The sequence below is a fragment of the Pantherophis guttatus genome, chromosome 5 (genome assembly GCF_059756535.1).
Source record: "Pantherophis guttatus breed Tessera chromosome 5, ASM5975653v1, whole genome shotgun sequence".
In the NCBI taxonomy this organism is placed as follows: domain Eukaryota; kingdom Metazoa; phylum Chordata; class Lepidosauria; order Squamata; family Colubridae; genus Pantherophis; species Pantherophis guttatus.
This window is the reverse complement of record NC_142067.1, coordinates 26,871,392-26,892,875: the sequence shown is the minus strand read 5'-3', so window position 1 is coordinate 26,892,875 and position 21,484 is coordinate 26,871,392. Positions and strand designations below refer to the sequence as shown.

The 21,484-nt window shown below is 36.1% G+C and overlaps 1 protein-coding gene across 4 annotated transcripts in view; it reads right to left on the bottom strand.

Annotated features, from left to right (window-relative positions):
* Positions 1-21,484, bottom strand: part of NBEA (neurobeachin) — a 365,883-nt gene that overhangs the window by 181,965 nt on the left and 162,434 nt on the right. For all 4 annotated transcript variants that reach the window (XM_087894770.1, XM_087894771.1, XM_087894772.1 and 1 more), the window contains 2 exons: positions 16,312-16,420; positions 8,108-8,274 (listed from right to left, as the gene is read on the bottom strand). In XM_087894770.1, coding sequence (XP_087750896.1) covers positions 8,108-8,274; positions 16,312-16,420 — 276 coding nt within the window. The remainder of the gene's footprint in view (positions 1-8,107; positions 8,275-16,311; positions 16,421-21,484) is intronic.

Below are 21,484 nucleotides of genomic sequence, written 5' to 3'. Positions count from 1 at the left end.
CAGACTGTTCTTTATCTGAATTGAGAGCCTTAGAATGACACCAATCAGAAATATTAAAATTTAACCGATATAAATTATAGTAAAATCACATTTCATTATAAATTATAGGATTCTCAAATTAATAATGTCCTAAAACTATGATGTAGATTAATTTCCTGCTCTCTAGTTATCATACAAAAATATACATACATCATAAAAAAGTGTATGTTTGTACATTTTTATAAGAGAAGAATACATTTTTATAAGAGGAGAATGCTACCAATTAATAGCAATGTTTAAAAAGATAGGAATCATTGCAAGACAAGGAGAAAGAAATATACTTTTTTGTACTTCTCCTTTCCTGCCCTATACATATTTCTTTCATCTCAACAGATTTCCATGTGAAAAGAGACTAGGATGTTGCTATGAACATAAATTAGATGTCCAGCAGCTTATGTAGATGAAGTTTATCTATAATAAATTGTTTTCACTGGAAACATTTTTCATTCACATAAATGGAGTGGAAGTAGCATCCATGTATGAATACATAAAATTGTAGGGACTGAGAGCTTTCCATATATGTTGCTCTCAGTGAACAGTGATCATCATACAGATGTGAAACACTTGTCAGACAGGATCAGAGTTATTAACATTTCTATTACATGCTGGACCAAGACATGGATGTCAAATGGCGCAGGGGAAGCATGACAGAATTGTTGCTTGATGACCGGGAAGGATAGTTTCATACTACCTCAGCTGCAATGACTCCCCATCCCAATTTATTATTCGCTCAGGCAAGAATCAGGACTGATGTGAGCTTGATAGTAGAGAAGGAGGAATATTTTATTCAAGCACTATCACACAGGCAGAAAATGATTCTGATCTTCATATGCCCTATCTTTTATATGCTATTTATTTTTAATAAATTATATAAGAAATGAAATATGAATTTCTTTTGTAGTTCAGCCCAACACTGATTTTAAATAAATACATACTGGAGTCAATACTGCTTAACATTATTATGGATAATTATAGCTAACTATTGTGATCCAGATCAGGGGTGGGTTCTACTTACCTTTACTACTGGTTCGCATTGTGCCCGCCCGCGTGCTCTTCTGCACATGCGCAGATCACCTATGATGACGTCCAGGTCGGTGGGCAGAGCTTCCCACCGGTTTTACTACCGGTTCTTGCGAACCGGTCCGAACCGGGGGCAACCCACCACTGATCCAGATCTATTACTTCTGAGCAGCAAATAGTGCAACTGAAGCAAATGAAACTCTACATATTAATGTCTTCAAACAGGAAAAAATGTTGCTCTGGACTCATGTTATCTAAGGCTATAAAGATCTCATCTATGGCTAAAAGGAATTAAAATTTACAGTTATAATAAAAGTATACAAGATGTCTTACTGTATAAAATCGCATGTATCAAACACATGAACAAATTTAAAAAGTAAGAGCACTTTAAATTGAATGATCACACTAAAATATTTTAAAAATTGAAAAATTGTTTGGTTTAATGATTAAGGTATGAGGCTAGAAATCAGATCATAAATTCTACTTCCGCTTTAGGCATGAAAGCTGGCTAGATGACTTTGGGCCAGCACAACCCACCTCATAGGGCAGTTGTTGTGCAAAAAATAAGAGAGTATTAGGTATGTTCATTGCTTGAGTTATTTGTAAAAACAATAAAGTGGGATTATAAATAACTAAACATTAAACAGAGACGTGTATATATATATATATATATATATATATATATATATATATATATATATATATATATATATATATATATATATATATATATATATATATATATATATATATATTTTCTCCAGGCAACATTAAATTAAACCAACCATGGCAAAAGAAGATTTCTGCTTTACAATAGAAAATATAACTTTTGTATTTGTATATTATTATTAATACCATCATCAAAACTTTTCCACTTTATTAAGCGCCTCTTACTTTCACCAGAAATATATGTATGCTTAACATGTCTTTTTTTATTTGCTTGTTTATTTATATACACAGAAATAAAATATCACAACCAGAATATTTCACAACCAGAAATAAAGATGATACTCATTAAGAAATATTAAAGTACCATAAAATCTGGTTCTGCTGTAACTTCTGATTATTTGTACAGTGTAATAAATAAAGAGCTATATAATCTTTTAGGGACAAGCAATCAAAGTTGGATTGATTTTATCTTTGCCCAAATGTAGACAGTTGTATTTCAGAAAGCTTTAACACTAAGGGCAGTGATGAAGTTTCATTGTCAGAAATTTTAAGTTTTTTAAGGGACTTATTACAAGTTCAATATTGGCATTTTTTTAAAGGTGGAGGTTTTTTTTAAAAAAATCAACATGTTCCATTAAAACATTTACTCATCTTTTAATTCTATACATGGGCAAATGGATATGGCAACCCTTTCAACTAATCATTACCTTAAACTGCTGACAGCAGTTAAAACAACTTTCACCCTGGAAAAGTATTTATATTTAGAAATGCCATCAGTGGAGAGACAGTTATTTGTTAAATTTAGATTCGAACTTCTAGATACCAACGTTAGATTCAGCCGTTATCGGAAAATCCCGTATGACAAAAGAATATGCATATGTGGAGGACACGGCGCATATAATATTTGAATGTAGTCTCTATCAGGAAGTTAGAAATCAATATCTGTCCCCAATTATAAATAAATTTCCCCACTGGAATATAAGCCAAAAATTAGCATTTCTGTTGAGGGCTGACTCTCCTCCCCTGGTAAGAGCGATCACTCGATACCTTAAAAGGTTGACGGCAATACGAGCCAGTTATATCAAGGAAAATTTTATCGATTGTAAGAAAGATGAGCTCAGTTAGAGAGGAGCTATCCTATTTGGGTTATCTAGTCTTGGCAACTTAGCTATTGAAATTTGATATGGTAAAATTTTAATGTCATTTATCATATATTTTTAGATTGCTATTTTTGTAACTGTTTTATCTTTTTCCCTTTCTCTTTTCTGTTTTGTTTGAAAAGGCCTTCGGGCTATTCAATAAACTATACTCTATACTCTTTTAATTCTTTGTATGTATACTTTTATGTATACAATAAATGTGATTTTTATGTGTCATATTTTTTAAATTAATAAAAAATAATTACATACAAACAGCATTCTTAAAAATAGCTAAGTATTAAATGACTATACAAAAGAAAATTCAATCGACTGTTCCTGAATACCTGTTAAAACAAAGCAGACTTCATTTACTTTCCTTAATAGGAAGACTAGATAAGATTCCCTGTGAAAGAATTATAAAATTTGGTTGCTATAATTAAGAAGCTATTCCTTACCTATCACCTCTGCAGATTTCCACAAATTTGGGCAATGCAGTGCAAGTTTCAACTTTCAAAACATACTCAATAATCAGTCTAGCTTTGCTTATGAGATTATAGAATTGGGCTTCAGGAAACTGCACCTAAGGCAATTATGACTAAGCAAATCCAGTCCTGGTTAATATTTCAAGTGACCACTTGAGAATTCTAAGACTATTGGCTAGCTTGAGAAGTTGAGGGAAAAGATTCTGGGAAAAACAAGGCAATGTAGAGGAATGCTACCAAGGACACCAAATGGATGCAATCACAAAGAGCTGAGCTCAACTCAAGAGTATCTTTATTTTTCCTTATTACAGAACTACCATTATTTTTCCTCATTCCTCTCTATGTGGTCTTGACCTAAAGTGTCAAGTGATCTTGACCTAAATCTGCAAAGAAAGTTAATGTAATTTTACTCCAGATTAACATACATTGCTATGGTTATGGCTATTTTCTAATTATGGTCAATCTATTTGAAAGACTTTGGGCTCACTAGTTATATTGATGCTGCTCACAGGATCTCCAAGTCTGTAGTAAATCCTGCTTCCTTTTGCCAAAATTTACAAAAGAAGCTTATCACTGGCCTTGAAGAACCCTCCCTGGATCCATCTTATCCTCTCCTTGTTACCATCTTTAGTCTGCCCCCCTCGTCTTGGCTCTATATTCCATCTCATACCTTTTAGCCTTAAGGAGAGTTCTTGGCCTTTGGATTGTGGGTACTAAGGGAGCCTGGTTCACTACTGCCGTTCTATTACCGGAGGTGATAGTCCATCTTTTTAATGCCAGCCACCGTGAAAGGGTGGTTTTGGCATTTTTATCCTCCGGTTTCTTTTGAATGGCTGAGACTCTTTTTCACTGCCGTGAGAGGGCAGTGGATTCCAGATGACCCATACCCAAAGGCTCTGTATTTTCTCTCCGGGACCATTTTACTTGACTATCATGATTGAATCCCCGACCATATATCATCTTTACTCCAGGCTGTTTTCGGATGTATTCAGCGGCCGAACTTTTGGTGTTGCGAGATTCCCCCCTCTCGCAGGTCTGGCCCTCCACACTATCGAGGGCCTATCTTGATGACAGATTTTGGAACCCCGAGAGGTGGCATGCAGCGAAAAGGAGGCTGAGAAGTTTTCTATCCAAATTTTTAATTAAATTTTTAAGGGGTTCTGGGGGGGGAGGGTTGGATTGGAACTAGGGTTGTGGGTTTGGGGGATAACCCACTGAGGGTGGGACCAGGCCCGGCTGGGGGGCATGGCACGGGAGACACGGGGCTCCGGGTCGATGAGGGGGTTAGAGTTTGTAACGATGAGGGCCAATACATCAGTACTGTGAGTGGGAGGGACAGATATGGCGGGAGCTGGGGGCCAAACCTGGTTGTGGGAGTGCGCGCCCGCTGTCTTCAAGCGGTGGCGCGCTCCAGCCCCCAAGGCTCCTCTTGTTCCCCAGGTAGTCCAGATTCTCAGGGCCCAGACCTTCGGCTGATGTTATGCAATGCCAGATCCGTAGTAAATAAAGCCCCCCTCATTTGTGATCTTGTTCAGGAGGGGGGAGCGGATCTGGCAGAATTACGGAGACCTGGTTGGGCCAAGAGGGGGGGTCCCCCTCGTTGAAATGTGTCCTCCTGGTTTCCACGCATTTCATCAACAGAGGTCACAGGGTAGGGGCGGGGGGGTGGCGATTGTTATAAAAGAAGATCTCGGTCCGAGGGAGGCCACTGTTCCTCAGATTGCCAGATGTGAGTCCCTCCTGGTAAAGTGGGGTCATGGGGTAGAGGTGGGCTTGCTGATCACATATCTGGCTCCCTGCCACATGGCAGCGGCCCTGCCTGAACTGCTCGTTATAGCCGGGGTGGCGGTTGATACCCCGAGGCTTATGGTCATGGGGGATTTTAACCTGCCATCCGCTGGTGAAGCATCTGAGGCAGCGCGGGAGTTCATGGCTTTCATGACGGCTATGGACCTGACCCAGTTAGTGCATGGCCCTACTCACATGGGGGGAAACACTCTGGACTTGGTTTTTGTCTCTGATCAGTGGCTGAATGATCTCGATATTGGGGATATAGTGATTGAACCCTTGTCGTGGTCGGATCATTCTCTCCTTCGCTTTGACCTTCAAACCGCTACAACCCGCCGCAGGGAGGCGGAACCGATGAGGTGGTTCTGCCCCAGGCGCTTAATGGACCCGGATCGGTTCCAGACGGAGCTTGGGCTGTTTCCTGAGGCTCTGGCTCACGGCTCGACCGAAGACCTGGTAGTCGCCTGGGACAGGGCGGCCGCTGGAGCTTTGGATCGGGTCGTGCCTTTGTGGCCTCTGACTTGGCGCCGATCTCGCTTGGCTCCTTGGTTTACCGAGGAGCTGAGGGAGATGAAGCGCCGGAAAAGACGCCTGGAGAGCGGTTGGAGGGCCAGCCAGTCTGAATTTGACTGAACACTGGTAAGGTCTCATATTAAGACTTACCTAGTGGCGATAAAAGCGGCAAAATGTAACTATTTTTCCGCTCTTATTGCGTCATCAGATAATCGCCCGGCCACCCTGTTTAGGGTGACCCGCTCCCTGCTCCTTCAGGAAGCACGGGAGGACCCCTTGGAGGGTAGAGCTCAGGATTTTGTACAGTATCTGTATGATAAAATCGCTCAGATTTGGGAACAGCTGGACTCTGATGGGGTAGATTCAGGGGGGAGGATGGAGGCAGGTCTTGAGAATATTATTTGGGAAGAGTTTGACTCTGTGACTCCTGAAGGTGTGGACAGGATACTGAGTAGACTGAATGCTGCCACATGTTTATTGGACCCGTGTCCCTCCTGGTTGGTGCTGGCCTCTCGGGAGGTTACACGCGAGGGATTATAAATGCTTCTTTGAGTGAGGGTGTCTTTCCCGCTGCCTTGAAAGAGGCGGTGGTGAGACCTCTCCTCAAGAAGCCTTCCCTGGACCTGGCAGTGCTGGCTAATTACCGTCCAGTCTCCAACCTTTGCTTTGTTGCGAAGGTTGTTGAGAGTGTGGTAGCACGACAGTTCACTCAGTACCTGGAGGAATCGGCTTATCTGGATCCGTTCCAGTCGGGCTTCAGGCCTGGGTACAGCACGGAAACAGCATTGGTCGCATTGGTTGATGATCTCTGGAGGGCTCGGGTCAAGGGTTGCTCCTCTGTTCTGGTCCTATTAGACCTCTCAGCGGCTTTTGATACCATCGACAATGGTATCATGCTGCACCGGCTGGAAGAGTTAGGGCTGGGGGGCACCGTCCTGTGGTGGTTCTCCTCCTTTCTCTCCAACCGGTCGCAGTCTGTGTTGGCAGGGGGACAGAGGTGGACCCCGAGGCCCCTTGTATGTGGGGTGCCACAGGGGTCGGTCCTCTCGCCCCTTCTGTTCAACATTTATGTGAAGCCGCTGGGTGAGATCATCCGTGGTTTTGGGGTGAAGTACCACCAGTATGCTGATGACACTCAGCTGTACATCTCCACCCCGGACCACCCCAATGATGCCACTGAAGTGATGTCCTGATGCCTGGAGGCTGTACGGATCTGGATGGGGAGAAACAGACTAAGGCTCAACCCATCCAAGACCGAGTGGCTGTGGTTTCCGACATCCCGATATAGTCAGTTGGTGCCATCACTGTCTATTGCGGGCGAGTCATTGGCCCCCACGGAGAGAGCTCGCAACTTGGGTGTCCTCCTGGACTCACAGCTGTCTTTAGAAGAGCACTTGACGGCTGTGGCCAGGAGGGCATTTTATCAGGTTTGCCTGATTCACCAGTTGCGTCCCTTTCTGGATCAGGACTTGTTAAATACGGTCACTCATGCCCTCGTCACCTCCCGCCTGGACTACTGCAATGCTCTTTACATGGGGCTCCCCTTGAGGAGCACCCGGAGGCTCCAGCTGGTCCAGAATGCGGCCGCATGGGTGGTTATGGGAGTGACGTGGCGCTCCCATGTGACCCCCCTCCTGCGCGAGCTGCACTGGCTCCCGGTGGTCTTCCGGGTGCCCTTCAAGGTTTTGGTTACCACCTTTAGAGCACTCCATGGTTTAGGACCGGGGTATCTACGAGACCACCTTCTGCCACCAGTAGCCTCTCACCGACCAGTACGGTCCCATAGAGAGGGGCTTCTTAGGGTGCCGTCGGTCAAACAGTGTCCACTGGTGGCCCCCAGGGGGAGAGCCTTCTCTGTGGGAGCACCCGCCATCTGGAACGAGCTCCCCCCAGAGATACGGAGGATCCCGGATCTGTGCGCTTTCTGCCGTGCCCTCAAAACATTCCTATTCCAGCAGGCCGGCCTGGCCTAACCTCTCTTTTAAACTGTTTTTAAATTTTTTAAATTTTAAATTTGTCTTGTAAATGTGGGGTGTTTTAAATTTTGTTCTCTGGGCCAATTTATTTAATTGTATTTTAATGGTTTTTTAATATTTGTATTATATGTATTTTATGTTTTGGCTGTTCACCGCCCTGAGTCCTTCGGGAGTAGGGCAGTATACAAATTCAATAAATAATAATAAAATAATAATAATTAAATCACATGTACTCACCTCAGAAAAATGAGGAAAGAAATGAGCTCATTGGGTTAATATAAAGGCTAAGAAAGAAATAAGATAGCATAAAGAGAAAGAGGAAGTAGTGAAAGCTAAAGGAGTACTTTACAATTCAGTTAAGTTCCAGATTATGTTTACAATGTAATAATTGCATGAACAGGAATTGATTCAGATCATTTGTATCATAAATGCTCACATCCATTCAAAATACCAGATCAGAAGCATTAAATTAACAACATACCTATATGAAACAGCTCCCCAAGCACCATGCTTATTAGTGAGAATATTCAGTATTTTCTGCTTTAGCTGATTTGCTGTAACATGATCACGATGCTTGGCTGCACTGATAAGATGATCACACATCTTCTCCTCTTCTCTTCTATCAGCAGCATATTGGGCACATTGAGACTAAAAAGAGAAGTGACATTTATGATTTCATTAGGCAAATAACTTAAGCTTGTTTTACTCTTGCTAAACCTTTCTTTTAAAAAAAATTATTGACACTGTACATAGGACACAATAAAATTTGTTTATTCCTAATAAGTCCCATGCCATAGGTTGACAAAGAGTTTCATGAAATAGAGTTTCATAGATCAACCGCTGAAGAACCTTGAATTTGACCTGGAAACAGACTGGTAACCAATGCAGCTCATATAGCAGAAGTGTAACATGTGCTCTACCCAAGCCAGGGTATACTGTAAATATCCAAAAATGGGTACAAGTGAAAAATATTTATTCTTGCCCCAAGGATTTCTGTGTCAGCAACATCGCACACAATTCCCAATGACTCTTAAAAGATGTTTCTTGATAGAGAGCAAAAAAGAGGGGAGTATTGCTTTTAAAACACACAAACACAATTCTACACACATATATAAAAAGTATTTTATTATATATTTTACATAAAACATTTTATGTTGACAAGGATCAAGGATCCTTGACAAGGATTACTACAATGCATTGATCACTTAAGCAAAATATATCCCTCGTTTTTTTCATTTGTCATTGAACGATTCTTTTTTATAGAAAATGAAAATCCAGAAATTTTTTGCTTCATATGAAGAGCAATAGCTCTGAGAGAGAAATAATATATAACACAGATCTCATTCATCAAAAATTCATGCTTCCTTACAAACTGATTCTTCATTTTTATTACATGCTAACCTTATCTTCTGTCTCATATTTTGTATCAAAATTCAGAAAGTTTCTTCTATATCACTGGAAATTAAGGCAAAATGATGACGTATGTAATATTTCAATGAAAATCTGGATGGAATCAGTATATTATATCCTTGGTTCTAAATCCATCAAGTAATATGATGCCTACAGATGCTAATATAAACATTACCTGCCCCTCCCTCCCAATGCTTTTTTAGGTTATCTGCTCCATCTCTACTTTTTAAAGAACTCTTATTTGTAAACTTATTTTAATGAGAAGTTCCCTGTTGTGAACTTCAGGCTTTATCCTTAGCTTTATTTTAAAAAATGCCTCTGGGTCTTATATAGGCTCCATAGGCATTCTTAGAAAATAAAATGGTATATGAAACCTTACTAGAAGAAAAGAGATGAAGGTAAGTTAGGATGGGTGGCAAAGAAAAACATCAATTTGATTACATTTTGTAACTAGCTATATCTATCATGGCAAGATTGAGAGTGTTTTAACAAACTGCATCACTGTTTGGTTTGGTGGTAGCAGTGACTCAGATAGAAGGTCCATATAGAGAGTGGTAAGGACAACAAGAAGATTATAGGAAGTTATTCAGGATACTGCTTATAAGTGCCACGTGCTTACACTCGAAGCATTGTTAGAGACCCCACACACCCACTTCACTGTTTGTTTTTTGTGGCTCCCCTCAAGGAGGAGGATTCAAAGTATTTCTAGTAGGACTACTAGATTATGTAACAGTTTTGTTCTCTATGCCATCCATCTGCTACAATTGCAAGATTTATTTTTCTTGTCCTGTACATGCATACATCTGAACTAGACTGTGTTGTTTGTGTCATATAATATATGTGGGCATGGGTGTGTGCATATTTTTTTGGTCATGTTTATGTAATGTATATTAGAGATGGTGACCCTTTGAGAGCTGTATGCAATGTAATTTCATTTTAATGTGTGCCAATTAGTGTACATTTAAAATGACAGTAAAGTTATTCTAAGTCTAAGTCTATTCTTGCAAATATTACATTAACGTATATAGCACAAAGTTGATTTGAAAAATATTGCAAAAGAAACAGTACAGATTATAGTCTTTTCCTAATATATTCATAGAAAAGAGTTTAAACTTGCCTAAAATTCAGCATTACAACCTAATGTAAAAAATGGCTTCTCTTATAGCATCACAAACTTGATTGTGATAATTGATTATGAGGCTTAATCTAGTTTCTACTTCAATGTTTATTAATCCTGTTTAAACTAACATTTATTATTGCTAAAAATAATTTTCACTGTGTTCAGTCTAACTAGATCTCCTGAGGCATACAATTAATATAAACATTAGAAGACAAACAATACAAATCTGAAATAGTAAAATAGCCACATTGAAAACAAAACTTTTAAAATCTTCAATGGCTGATCAGCTTCTGTACTTTCTTTCTACTTTCAACAAGAAAGGCCTTAAAATCTTCCTTGCATTATACCAGCTGCATATCTGAGGTTATGTTTTTCCCAATAATTATAATACCAGTTTTTATATCTTTTATTTAGGCATTTTTCATGACATATTCTAGAGATGTTAAATGGATACAGTTAGGAGAAGATTATCCAATTTAGAAGCATTTAGTGGCTCCTTATTCCATTTGAACTATTATTTCCTGGTCTTCGTAACAATTTTTCAGTACACCCATCTTTTAAAGAAATAATTACAATTGGACTACACTGTCAGCAAAAATGAGCATAAAGCAAAAATGTAGGTAGTCCTTGATTTACAACAGTTCATTTGGTGACCATTCGAAGTTCCATCACTGCAAAAAAATGATCCCCATGGTCATGTGATCAAAATTTAGATGCTTGACAACTGGTTCACATTTATGATGATTGCAGTGTCCAGGATCACGTGATCCTCTTTTGTGATGTTCTGATAAGCAAAGTCAATGGGGAAGCCAGATTCACTTAACAAACGTAACTAACTTAACAACTGCAGTGATTCATTTCATAATTATGGCAAGAAAGGTCACAAAATGGGGCAAAATACACTTAACAACTGTCTCATTTAGCAACATAAATTTTGGGCTCAATTGTGGATCATAAGTTGAGAGCTACTTGTACTTGTTTTTTTAAAAACTTCTTTGCCTTCCCATAATTTCTAAACGTGAGCAATATCCATGTCGCTTTTGAATCAAGCTTATATATCTATCAGTTCCTGTTCCCAATACTATTCAAGTCAGGAGTTCAACTCTTAAGTATTATGTTACTAATATGTAAAATAAGTGCATTTATTCAGTAGTTTGAACATTCTTTAGTCTTGATCGCTTATTGGAATTAGAATATAAATACTGGTACATCTTGACCACAGCTGTGATTTTTTGTATCTTCTTATCAATCATGTGTAGCAATTTAACTGCACCATTGTGTTATGACTTTTAAGCAGTTGTGCTAGTATTTCAACAAATCCTGCAGTTTTGTGGATAATATTGATATGAATTAACATTATAATGTATAGATTTGCAAACAGGGTGAACAAATTGTATTGTAGGTTATACAAGTAAATCTTGATATATTTTGCCATTAAATTTCAAATCTATATAATAATAAATTGTACTCAGTGAACATGTGAGAATTGAGGGGGAAAACGGAAGGAAAAGGTGATAGAAAGAAAAGGAGTTATTGTCAGCATATGGCCCTTTTGAGAATGTGTTTCAAAGCATTTTCCATCTGTTTGATATCATTTGAGACCGTATTCATAATAATTTGTAGTATATTTTGTTTTCTAATATGAAAAAGCATAAAAACTGCATGTTTGAATAATGTAAAACTATTGCACATTTCTCCATCAGGATAGGCATATGTTTTAGTTAAATGTATTTTAAGACCATAGACATCAAGGGGTTAATTTTTCAATTTACCTATTTGTAGAAAGAAACACCAATTAGTACAATAATACTGTTCAGTAATGAGGTTAATATTTCATCAGCTTATTGGACAGTTAAATCAAATTTTCATTTTTCATTCTGAGCAATTATAGAAGTTAACAGAATGAATGGATATTAACTGTGAAATAGGCTTTTTAGAGAAAATGGACTAATGATGAAATAAAATTTTCTTATCCTTCTTATGTTAAAGAAGAATTACATATTGTTTCATTGTTTTCAAATACAGGATGGGGGGCAAGGCAGTCTAATGATGATAATGGGCAAGCAGCTCTGAATCTATGCTATTTTATTCTATTTTATCTTTTAACTTGCTATTATTTATTTACACACACACATACACACACATAGTTCTGTGGAACAGTTTTTTGGGGGGGTTTTTAGGTCAAGGGATTGTGATGAGTGATTGGGTGAAATATTTGCTATTCCTATGCTGAAATTCTATTTTTAATTTTTTATAAAAAGCTCTTTTTGTTTATTGTGCAATGCTAATATTTTTAAAAGTGAAGGACTTACATTTTTAAAGAAACTCATGTTTCAGAAATGTCTTTGTTTGCTCACTAGAAAATTGACTTAAGATTTCCCCTTAAGGGAATTTGGTTAATATTCTAAATTGTGTTTGCTAACTGAAGCTGGAATCTAATTGAATATTCTCATTTTGTCTACGTTTCTGACAGATCTTATACTGCAATAAATTCTTCAAAGGGCAGATAACTCAATCTTCTACTGTCATCTTAAGTTTACTGCAGAATGCTCTGATAAATATCAAATGTTATTTACCACTGAAGCTGTATGAAATTTCAGTGTGACATACACTTAATTGCAAATGTGATCTTTAAAATTTAAAGTCAAAATATTTAGAATATGTTTGATAAGATTCTAAGTTTGCAATGCAATGTATGGTGTGTGTATGTGTGTGTGTACACAAATACATATATACATACATACATGCATACATACATACACATATACATGAATGAAATGTAAATCAAAGATCTGTTTTTAATCTGTGCCAAAAAAATAAAAGTAGCAAGACTGATTTGTAGTTCAAGTAATAGCAAAAGAGACAGACAGACAGTTCTTTCATCCTACCAATCATGATAAACTGTTATTTGGCAGAATTTACAGACTATAATACAAAAGAGGAAAGACTGTATATGTTGTGCCAACTCCCAAGGATGAATAGATAGGAGTCTAAATAGTAAGGTTTCTGTAATGACTGGTAAGACCACAATCTTTATAGTGAAATGAGTGAATGAATGAATGAGTGAGTGAGTGAATGAATGAATGAATGAATAAAAATAAATAAAAATAAATAAATTCGTTTCTATTCAATCCTTAATTATGGGCATTTAAATACAAGTATACATTTTTAAATTTTCTTTACAGTCCAATGGAATGGGACCAAAATTGATGTGATGGGAAGAAACAGAAAAGGAATTTGAAACACGAATTAAGCCAGAAACAGTAGGGAAAAACATTCCAGAAAAAAAATCCCCCAACACAATTGTACAGGAGAGATAGTATATTGGAATGCTGCTAATCGTTCCATTCCAGATTAAGTTACCCAGAGAGGTACTGTATATCTACAAATCCACAGGATATACTTTTAAAAATAATATAGAAATATAAACAAATGTTGTCATTGAAATCAGTTGTCACAATTATCCTATTGCTTTCAAACAGACCCAGTTTCAAATAATTTAGCTTGGATTCGGCTCCTGTTTTTCTCAAACATTGAGAACTTTGTCAAAAGGTAATATTGTCTGTTGTGGAAAAGAGATTTCTGCTATGTTTGCATATTAAAAACCTGTATTACAATACATTAGATTGATAGCAAATTTTAATAATTCGGGAAACTATCATTCAGTGCAGTTATACAGAGCAAAAGCTTTAACCAAAAGGATGGATGGATTAGGAATCACAAAATCAGGAGTCACAGAATCAAATTAAGTCCAGATAAGCTCACAGTTCCAGGGATCTCATTTGGACTTTCCCAGTCGAAGTCTGGGTGATATGTGTCTGTGTGAGCTATTTAAGAATCCTGTGGAGGACAGAAAATGATCCCAGAGCATATAGCCCTGAATGTGGTTCCTGCATATCGTTTTGAGTTTCTCATGACTGTTGCTTAACATCTCAGGAACTATTATGGCAGAAAAAGTAACTTGTTTGCCTTGAACGATCTTTATATATCATATACCCTGATAAGTAAAAAGCATATTCCACAGCTTGGCATAATCAACAAACTCAAAGTCTTCCTGAAATTAATGAAATGCATACCATTTTGGGGTATTTTAAGGTCTATTCAATTATTCAGTATGCATTCATGATATGTTATTCCTCAATCTAAAGCCTAAAGCTTGAACATCTGGCATCTCCCTTTCTATGTAGGAATCTAAACAATGTTGGAGATAAGCATTAAGCATTATTTTATCAACATGTGAAATTAAGGATATTGTATAATAGTTTGCACACTCTGTTGAGTATTCTTTCTTTGATACTGGAATGCAGATTTATCTCTTCTAGTCTGTTGGGCCCAGTGTCATCCTACTGATTTGCTGGCATAGTTTGATTAATATCTTTATTCTTCTTTCTGTGGCTATTCACCAATTCCTGCAGCCTTCCAATTTGGTAATGATGAAAGTGCTAACAACCTAACTTCAACTTCAAGTATGATAAGTTCTTGTAAGTAGGGAATATCTTCTAACATATTTAAAATGTTGAAATTTCTATTACATACTATTTCAGTATTCTTTTGTCTTTCTTTAATCTCCTTTGAATCAGTTACTATCAGTCCATTGGTGTCAATTTGAAGTTGAAACCCCTTTCTGGGTTCAGAAATCTTTTGAGAAACTTGTCTCATTTTCTGTATCTGGTTCCATCTTCAGTGTCATTACAGATGTTATTGTAATACTGCTTTTTTCTTTAAGAGCTCCCTGAAATTATTTGTTTTTTCCTGGAAACTTTGTCTTTCTTGGCTTTAGTATCTCTTTTTTTCTTGGCAATTTCCATCATTTGTTCTAACATGCAGTTCACTGCTTCTGTTTCTTGGGTTTCAGCAGTACCTGAAAAGATTCCTCCTTTATATTTCCAACTTTGCTATTCTTGTTTGTATGTTCAGTCAATTTAAACTTGAATTTGTTCATAAAACTCATCAACGTCTTGTTTTTCTGTATCATTGGTTTGAGTATAAATGTGAATAACTGTCATATTACAGGATTGCCCATTAAGTCTAATCGTTACTGTTCAGTTATTGATAGCATTGTAGCCAAATACTATTCTTGCTATGCCCTTGCTGAATATACTGTTCCTTGTTGTTCATGTACTGAGTAGTAAACAGTGGAATACGGGAAGTGTCCAATATCTATTTCAATTTGCTAGTGTCTAAGATGTCAATGTGTATTCAATTCATTTCACCCTTCATTATGTTGAACTTTCTCAAGTTTATGCTTATATTTCATGTTCCCACTGTAATTCTATCTTTGCTTCTTTGGATTTTTTTTTCCTGCATGGAAAACTCACCAACAGACATCTGGAATATTTTAAACTACCCACATCATAAACACCATTATATTCCAAAAGATCCTCAGTTTTTCCTCAATAGTAAGCCAGTCTTTCTATTAATGTGGTTTTCTTGGTAAAATACAGGAGCAGTTTACCACTGCTTTTCCCCACGTAGTATAAAATGATTCTTTTTCTGTATCTTCCACCTCTAGTATTCTCCTACATAACTGGTGCCCAATTTAAATGCGTACTTGCCTGAAGCAGGCAGTTTGGATGACCTTCACACCTTGTATGACTCTACTGAGAGTATGTAAGTATGTGTACACAAACACACACACATACTGCTGAGAGTATATATTCACAGTATATATTTCTGGAATTCTCTGCTCATCTTTTCCAATAAAAATATTCTATTCCCGCCTTAGCCATGAAAACCTGGCTGAGTGACTTTGGGCTAGTCACTTTCTCCCACGGTTATTGTTGCGTGAAGAATAGGAGGAGGAAGGTATGTTGGATATATTCACCATCCTGACTTACTTGTAAAAATAATCAACATAATATAGCAGAAATTTCAGACAATCCTAGTAACAAATTTTACATTTAAACTGTAATGGAATTGGTAATCTACATCAGCAGTACCAGAGCAATACTGTTACTTTTAAAAATATGAATAGAAAAGATTCTAAATATAACACTATTTGTTTCTAGAGTTTAAATGAATATGTATGATTTCTGTTAAAAATTAATATAGATTTTGAATAACAACAATCTAAGTTTTCCTTTCAAAATCTATTTTTCGTATGATGACAAGTTAGGTGAAAACAGAAATCCAGGGTTTCAACAACTAAGGCTTACCTCAAATTCTGCATGTTTGTGTACATCTTCAGCTCTTTGTCTGTTCAAAATAAACTCTGCCTCATTTGCAACTCTTACAATGTGATCCTTCATTGCATGACACAATAATCTAAAGGAAAAAGTAAATTGATCTCAGACATGATACATTGCATTAATCACCAATTCATTTGTTTACATTAAAAGAAAAATAATTTATTAACTTATTATTTGCTTTGTGAAAAAAACAAACTCCAAAGCAATTTTTCATCCACATTTATCCTAATGGCCTAATTAAGAAGTTTATAAGTTTCCTTTGCAATTTTTAATTCAAGAAAGCAACCAATATACTCTGGGCTTGTGAAATAACACAGTAGTGAAAACCCACTAGTGCACAGGTGTCAAGCTCAATCATGTCATGTGACATCATGTAACATATTGTGACTTTTTTGCCTTTGCAGAGCCAGGCTGGGTGTGATCTGTGCATGATGCATCCAGCCCACGGGCCACCAGTTTGACACCCTGCACTAGTGTATTGCTTGACATTGATCAAGATCTTTCCCTTCCCCCAATTTTACTTTTTAGGAAAATATTGATAAAAAGAATATGGGAAGATAGCATGTAGAAAGCAAAGCTTCTGCCTGAAAATAAACTGCATTATCAATAATGCATTTGGGTCCTACTGAGATCCAAGAAACATTTTTAGATGTTGGCTGGCTGAAATCCATTTCTTTTCTAAGTGGCCACACCAGTTATGATAATCATTATGTGATAGTCCCAAAAAGACACTCTCAAATTTCTAAACATTCCTACTAATCCAAAAGACCACTGCTTTAGTTTCCTAATTTAAATCCAGGCTCATTAGTGACAAATTGAGTTGTAAAAACTTTGTAGAAAGTCCACATACGTAAAAAACATAATCTAATCAACAAATGATTATTCTTTATATTTTTAAACTAAACACTATTACTTGGTTGACATATAAGAGTTAATATTAAAATATGTCTGATCTAACTAAATATAATAAACATGTTATCACAGACTTCAGCAGATTTTAAACAATAACTTTTAGAAGTTTTATTTTTATATTGCTTCTTCAAATGCAAATAGTTTTGGAGATACTTTGTGGATTAAAAAATGTTCTCTAGTTGGACTTTTCTTTTTTCATAAGATATACTGACTATTACAATGAATCATTCCAGTTCCTAATCGAATGTTTCTGACTTCTGACAAAGACAGAAAAGCAAATCATTCAGTTGCATGTTTTTTTCATCAAGAGGATCTCAGATACTGTATGTTACTCTCAAATTAGTTTTGACACATGAACTGTAAGATGTCTTCCAGAAATATTTACAATAAAATTCCTAGTTTTAATGAATTTGATGATGTAGAAGAATAATCATCAATAACCAATCCAAATCATTTAATACAGCTTTGCAGAGAGATTAAACCCAAGATTATTTGTTTTCTTTAAAAACAAGTGGCTGAAACTACATTGAATGTTTAAGAGATGGAGCACTTTAATGGGTGCACCTATTATATGAAATATATACGTGACCAATTAGGCTTCTTTCTTTTCTTTTCTTTTCTTTTCTTTCTTTTCTTCTTTTTTATGTAAGTTGTGATAAGATTCACTTTATTTTTTGCTAACTATGGAAATCCTACATTACTGTTTATGCAGTCATTTTCATGTAAAGCATTTCTACAAAAATAAAACAAAAACAGGTTCCTAGATTTTCTGTAATTTTAGCTGGACAGGGATTCAAAACCACAAATAGAATTTCAAAGGTTGTGTGTGACCTCAAGGATAGATTTCCCATCATTACTTTATAATGACATTTCAACCTGAGTGGCAGAAGGAAGGTAATGAATTTCTGTAAACAGGTTCTATATAAGAGTCATATAAAACATACTAGTTAGTCATCCATATGTCTAATACAGTCTATATAATCCAATTAACTATTTACTTATTATACAAATTTATATGCTATCCAGCTCCCAGTGATTCTGGGCAGCTAAAGTGATCAAATGTGGAAAAGATCTTCACAGAATCACTGTGTGTTTCAAACCCAGCTCCACAAGAAATTTAGTACCAGGAACATAGTTTTTCTTCCTTAATCAAGCTGTTTGAAGTTATCTTCAGATGGAAAAAAAGTAAAAGAACTGATTCTAAGTGTGAGGCTTGCAGTTTAAAAAATAATTTCTCACTAAACATATGAATGTTCTTTCTGGAAAAGGAAAGAATGAATACTTTCAAATCTTAATCAAATTTGTGCAGTTTTCTGAATACCAGAGGTATGATAAACATGTCTTCAAGAATGACTTTATTCTTAGTCATGTGCTATTTCAGTTAAACAGTGAATTTCTCAGGTACCGGGTTAATCAAACTAAGCTAGTTTTGAATATTTAATTTTTGATTTTCCACATAATATCATGGTTCTTCTATTATGTATTTTTATTCGTGGGCTAAAACCAATTAAGTCAAAGCAAACCAGACTTTGCTTTCTTTTTTGTGACTTATGTAACTAATATCTTCCAAGACCCACAAATGCACATTCACCCGCCTACTATTTGGGCAATCCTATAAATTTAACCAAACAGAAGGAAGTGAAGAAAGAAACTGCAGTTCTTCCTATCAAACTTTCCAAAGAAATCTGTAGATACTATATACACTTAGATAATGAAGTCCCAAATCACTGTATTTATAGCAGTGTTGGTAGTTTCAGAAAGATAAAATTCCTGTAAACCAAACAGAATATTTTTCTTGATTTTTCTCAGAGAGAGCCAAAGTGCTAAGTTCCCAGTTATTTTCAAAATGATAAACTTCTGTGTATCTTGTGGTGTTGCAGTCATCCATTTGAGATTTTTTTTTTTATTATACTGCAACTTAAATTGAATTTACCTGTGCTCCCCAACTATTTTCTATATTAGCCAAACTGGGTATTTAGGAAAGGCAATCTTTTGACCTCTTTCTTAGGTCTGTAAGGAGAATTTCTGTCATGAAATTGGAGCTTTACCATTCTTACATCTTTTTAAAGGGAATGTTTATGTCTCCTTTTTACTTTGTATCTATTCTTTATTTTATATTTTGAATTGAATTACTGATTTGTGCATCTAAAATAATTAGATGTGTTGTATTTATTCCACAAAGAAATTATCTAAATTGTTCTGTATTTTACTTGTGTTAACTGGCATTTAATTGGAAAATATTGTATGTATGATTCAATTGAACCAAACATATTTTTGGCAGCATTTAAAGATTCCTCTATGAATTAGGATGTATAAACCTGATAACCAAAACAGGGAAACTAAGTCCCAAATAATACTGACAGAAATTCCACTTTAAAATGTAGCAACAAATTTGACTATACATACTTGCAATTCTTTCTATGGACATTATAGCTCAGGTAAAGCAAGCAGGGATGAAATTGGTATGAATATTTTTCTATTTTATCTTCTACAGGTGCCAGGTGATTGCTGGTGCTACTGCTGCTTCATTTTTAGTTACTGTCTCAAAAACAAATGTTTTGCTTGAGCTCAGATCTTAGGGAAAGGTACTACTATTTGCTGATGAGAAAACACAGAACAATTCCAATCCTTTATAGTGAAAGAAAATGCCTATGTTTTCTCAGTTTCAAATAAAGCACTGCAAAGCCAGAAAGAGGCCAGTTTAATATGGAAGGATTAAAAAAAAGATAAATGCCAAGAGTACAGATACCACACATCATACAGATACCACTCTTTCAGTCAAAGAGCAGTCTCTCCTTTGCAAGATGGAACAGGCAGGTCTTCAGAGCTTTACTGAATTTTTGCTGCTCAACGAAATACACATTTTGTACTTGCCCTCTCACTCACTCCCCAGCTGCTCCTCTTATTCTCATCAAAGACAGAGATATCCCAAAACCCCAAAAACCTGAAATCTAGCCCTAGCTTTCGTTTAGGTTCTTCCTCTCCCCAAAGTCTAAACCTGGGGACAACTCAGAGTTCTGAGTAAAGATCACTGAATTTTGAGAGACTTCCTTTTTTATAGGGCTGCATTATAAATAGTCATTTACATTTTAATCATCCATGTTGATTAGCATTATTTATCCGTTCATAAAAGCCTTAAGCTGTGAAACTACACACCTTGCTCACACTCTTATACAGGAAAATTTGGATATGTGTTTTAGTCAAAGTGCAGTATCCCATGATATACTGTATGTGTGTATGTGTTCCTTTGGGTCAATGTTGATTCCTGGTGGCTGTTAAGATGAATTCCTACAGTTTTCTTGGCAAGTCTTTTTCAGAACTGGTTTGCCATTGCCTCTTTCCTAAGACTTGGGACTAGGATATCCAGTTTCTAGCCCGATGCCTTAATTACTGAACCAAACTGACTCTCATGATACATGACAGTACCGTTTTGAAACTGAAGATGGAGAGCAATTTTAAAACAGTATTGAGATTTGCATTAAAGAAATTGCATTATACATGCTGCTGAACTCTGGAGACAAGTAAAACAGTTGTTTTTTAGGCTAGCCATGGAAGTGATTTTATATTTAATTGTTTTAACCTATTTATTACAGGCATTCTTTGTAATGACTTTTAATTTAATTGTATTTATTTATATTTACTTAGTTATTCAAAAAGATTTGTATGGCTGCCCATCTTTAATTAATTTTATTAAACACATTGCTGAAAGTGTTAATTAATTTAATTTTAATTGTGTTTAATAAAACTAATTTTATTTTATTTTCAAGGATCATCATGAATTATGGAACTTCTTTCAGTATTTTAAAAAGAAAAAATGTAAGTTCTCTAGTTCTCAAATTCTTTTGCATTGTTCTTTGATCCACAATTTAAAAATTCAATCATAAATGTATAGTAATTATAAGCAATTTTACAATCCATTAAGTTTGTTTTGTTTTAATTATAAGACTCCTTTGTTAGATTCCTATAAATGATCTGCTTTATAATTTCAGGCTGTTCAAGGGAGCACTTTAATTCAAGTACACATTCATCAACTGTTTATGTCCTGTTAATTGTTGACAACAGCACAATTGCATTCTCTAGCTATGATTGATGAATAGCATTCACACTTTACCTATTAAGAAGAATAATATTTATAATAATTTGCTTTTTGCAGAGTAAAATAAAATTTAGGTAGAAAGAAGCATACATTTTAACAATGTACATAAATGAAATATGTATCTATATCTAG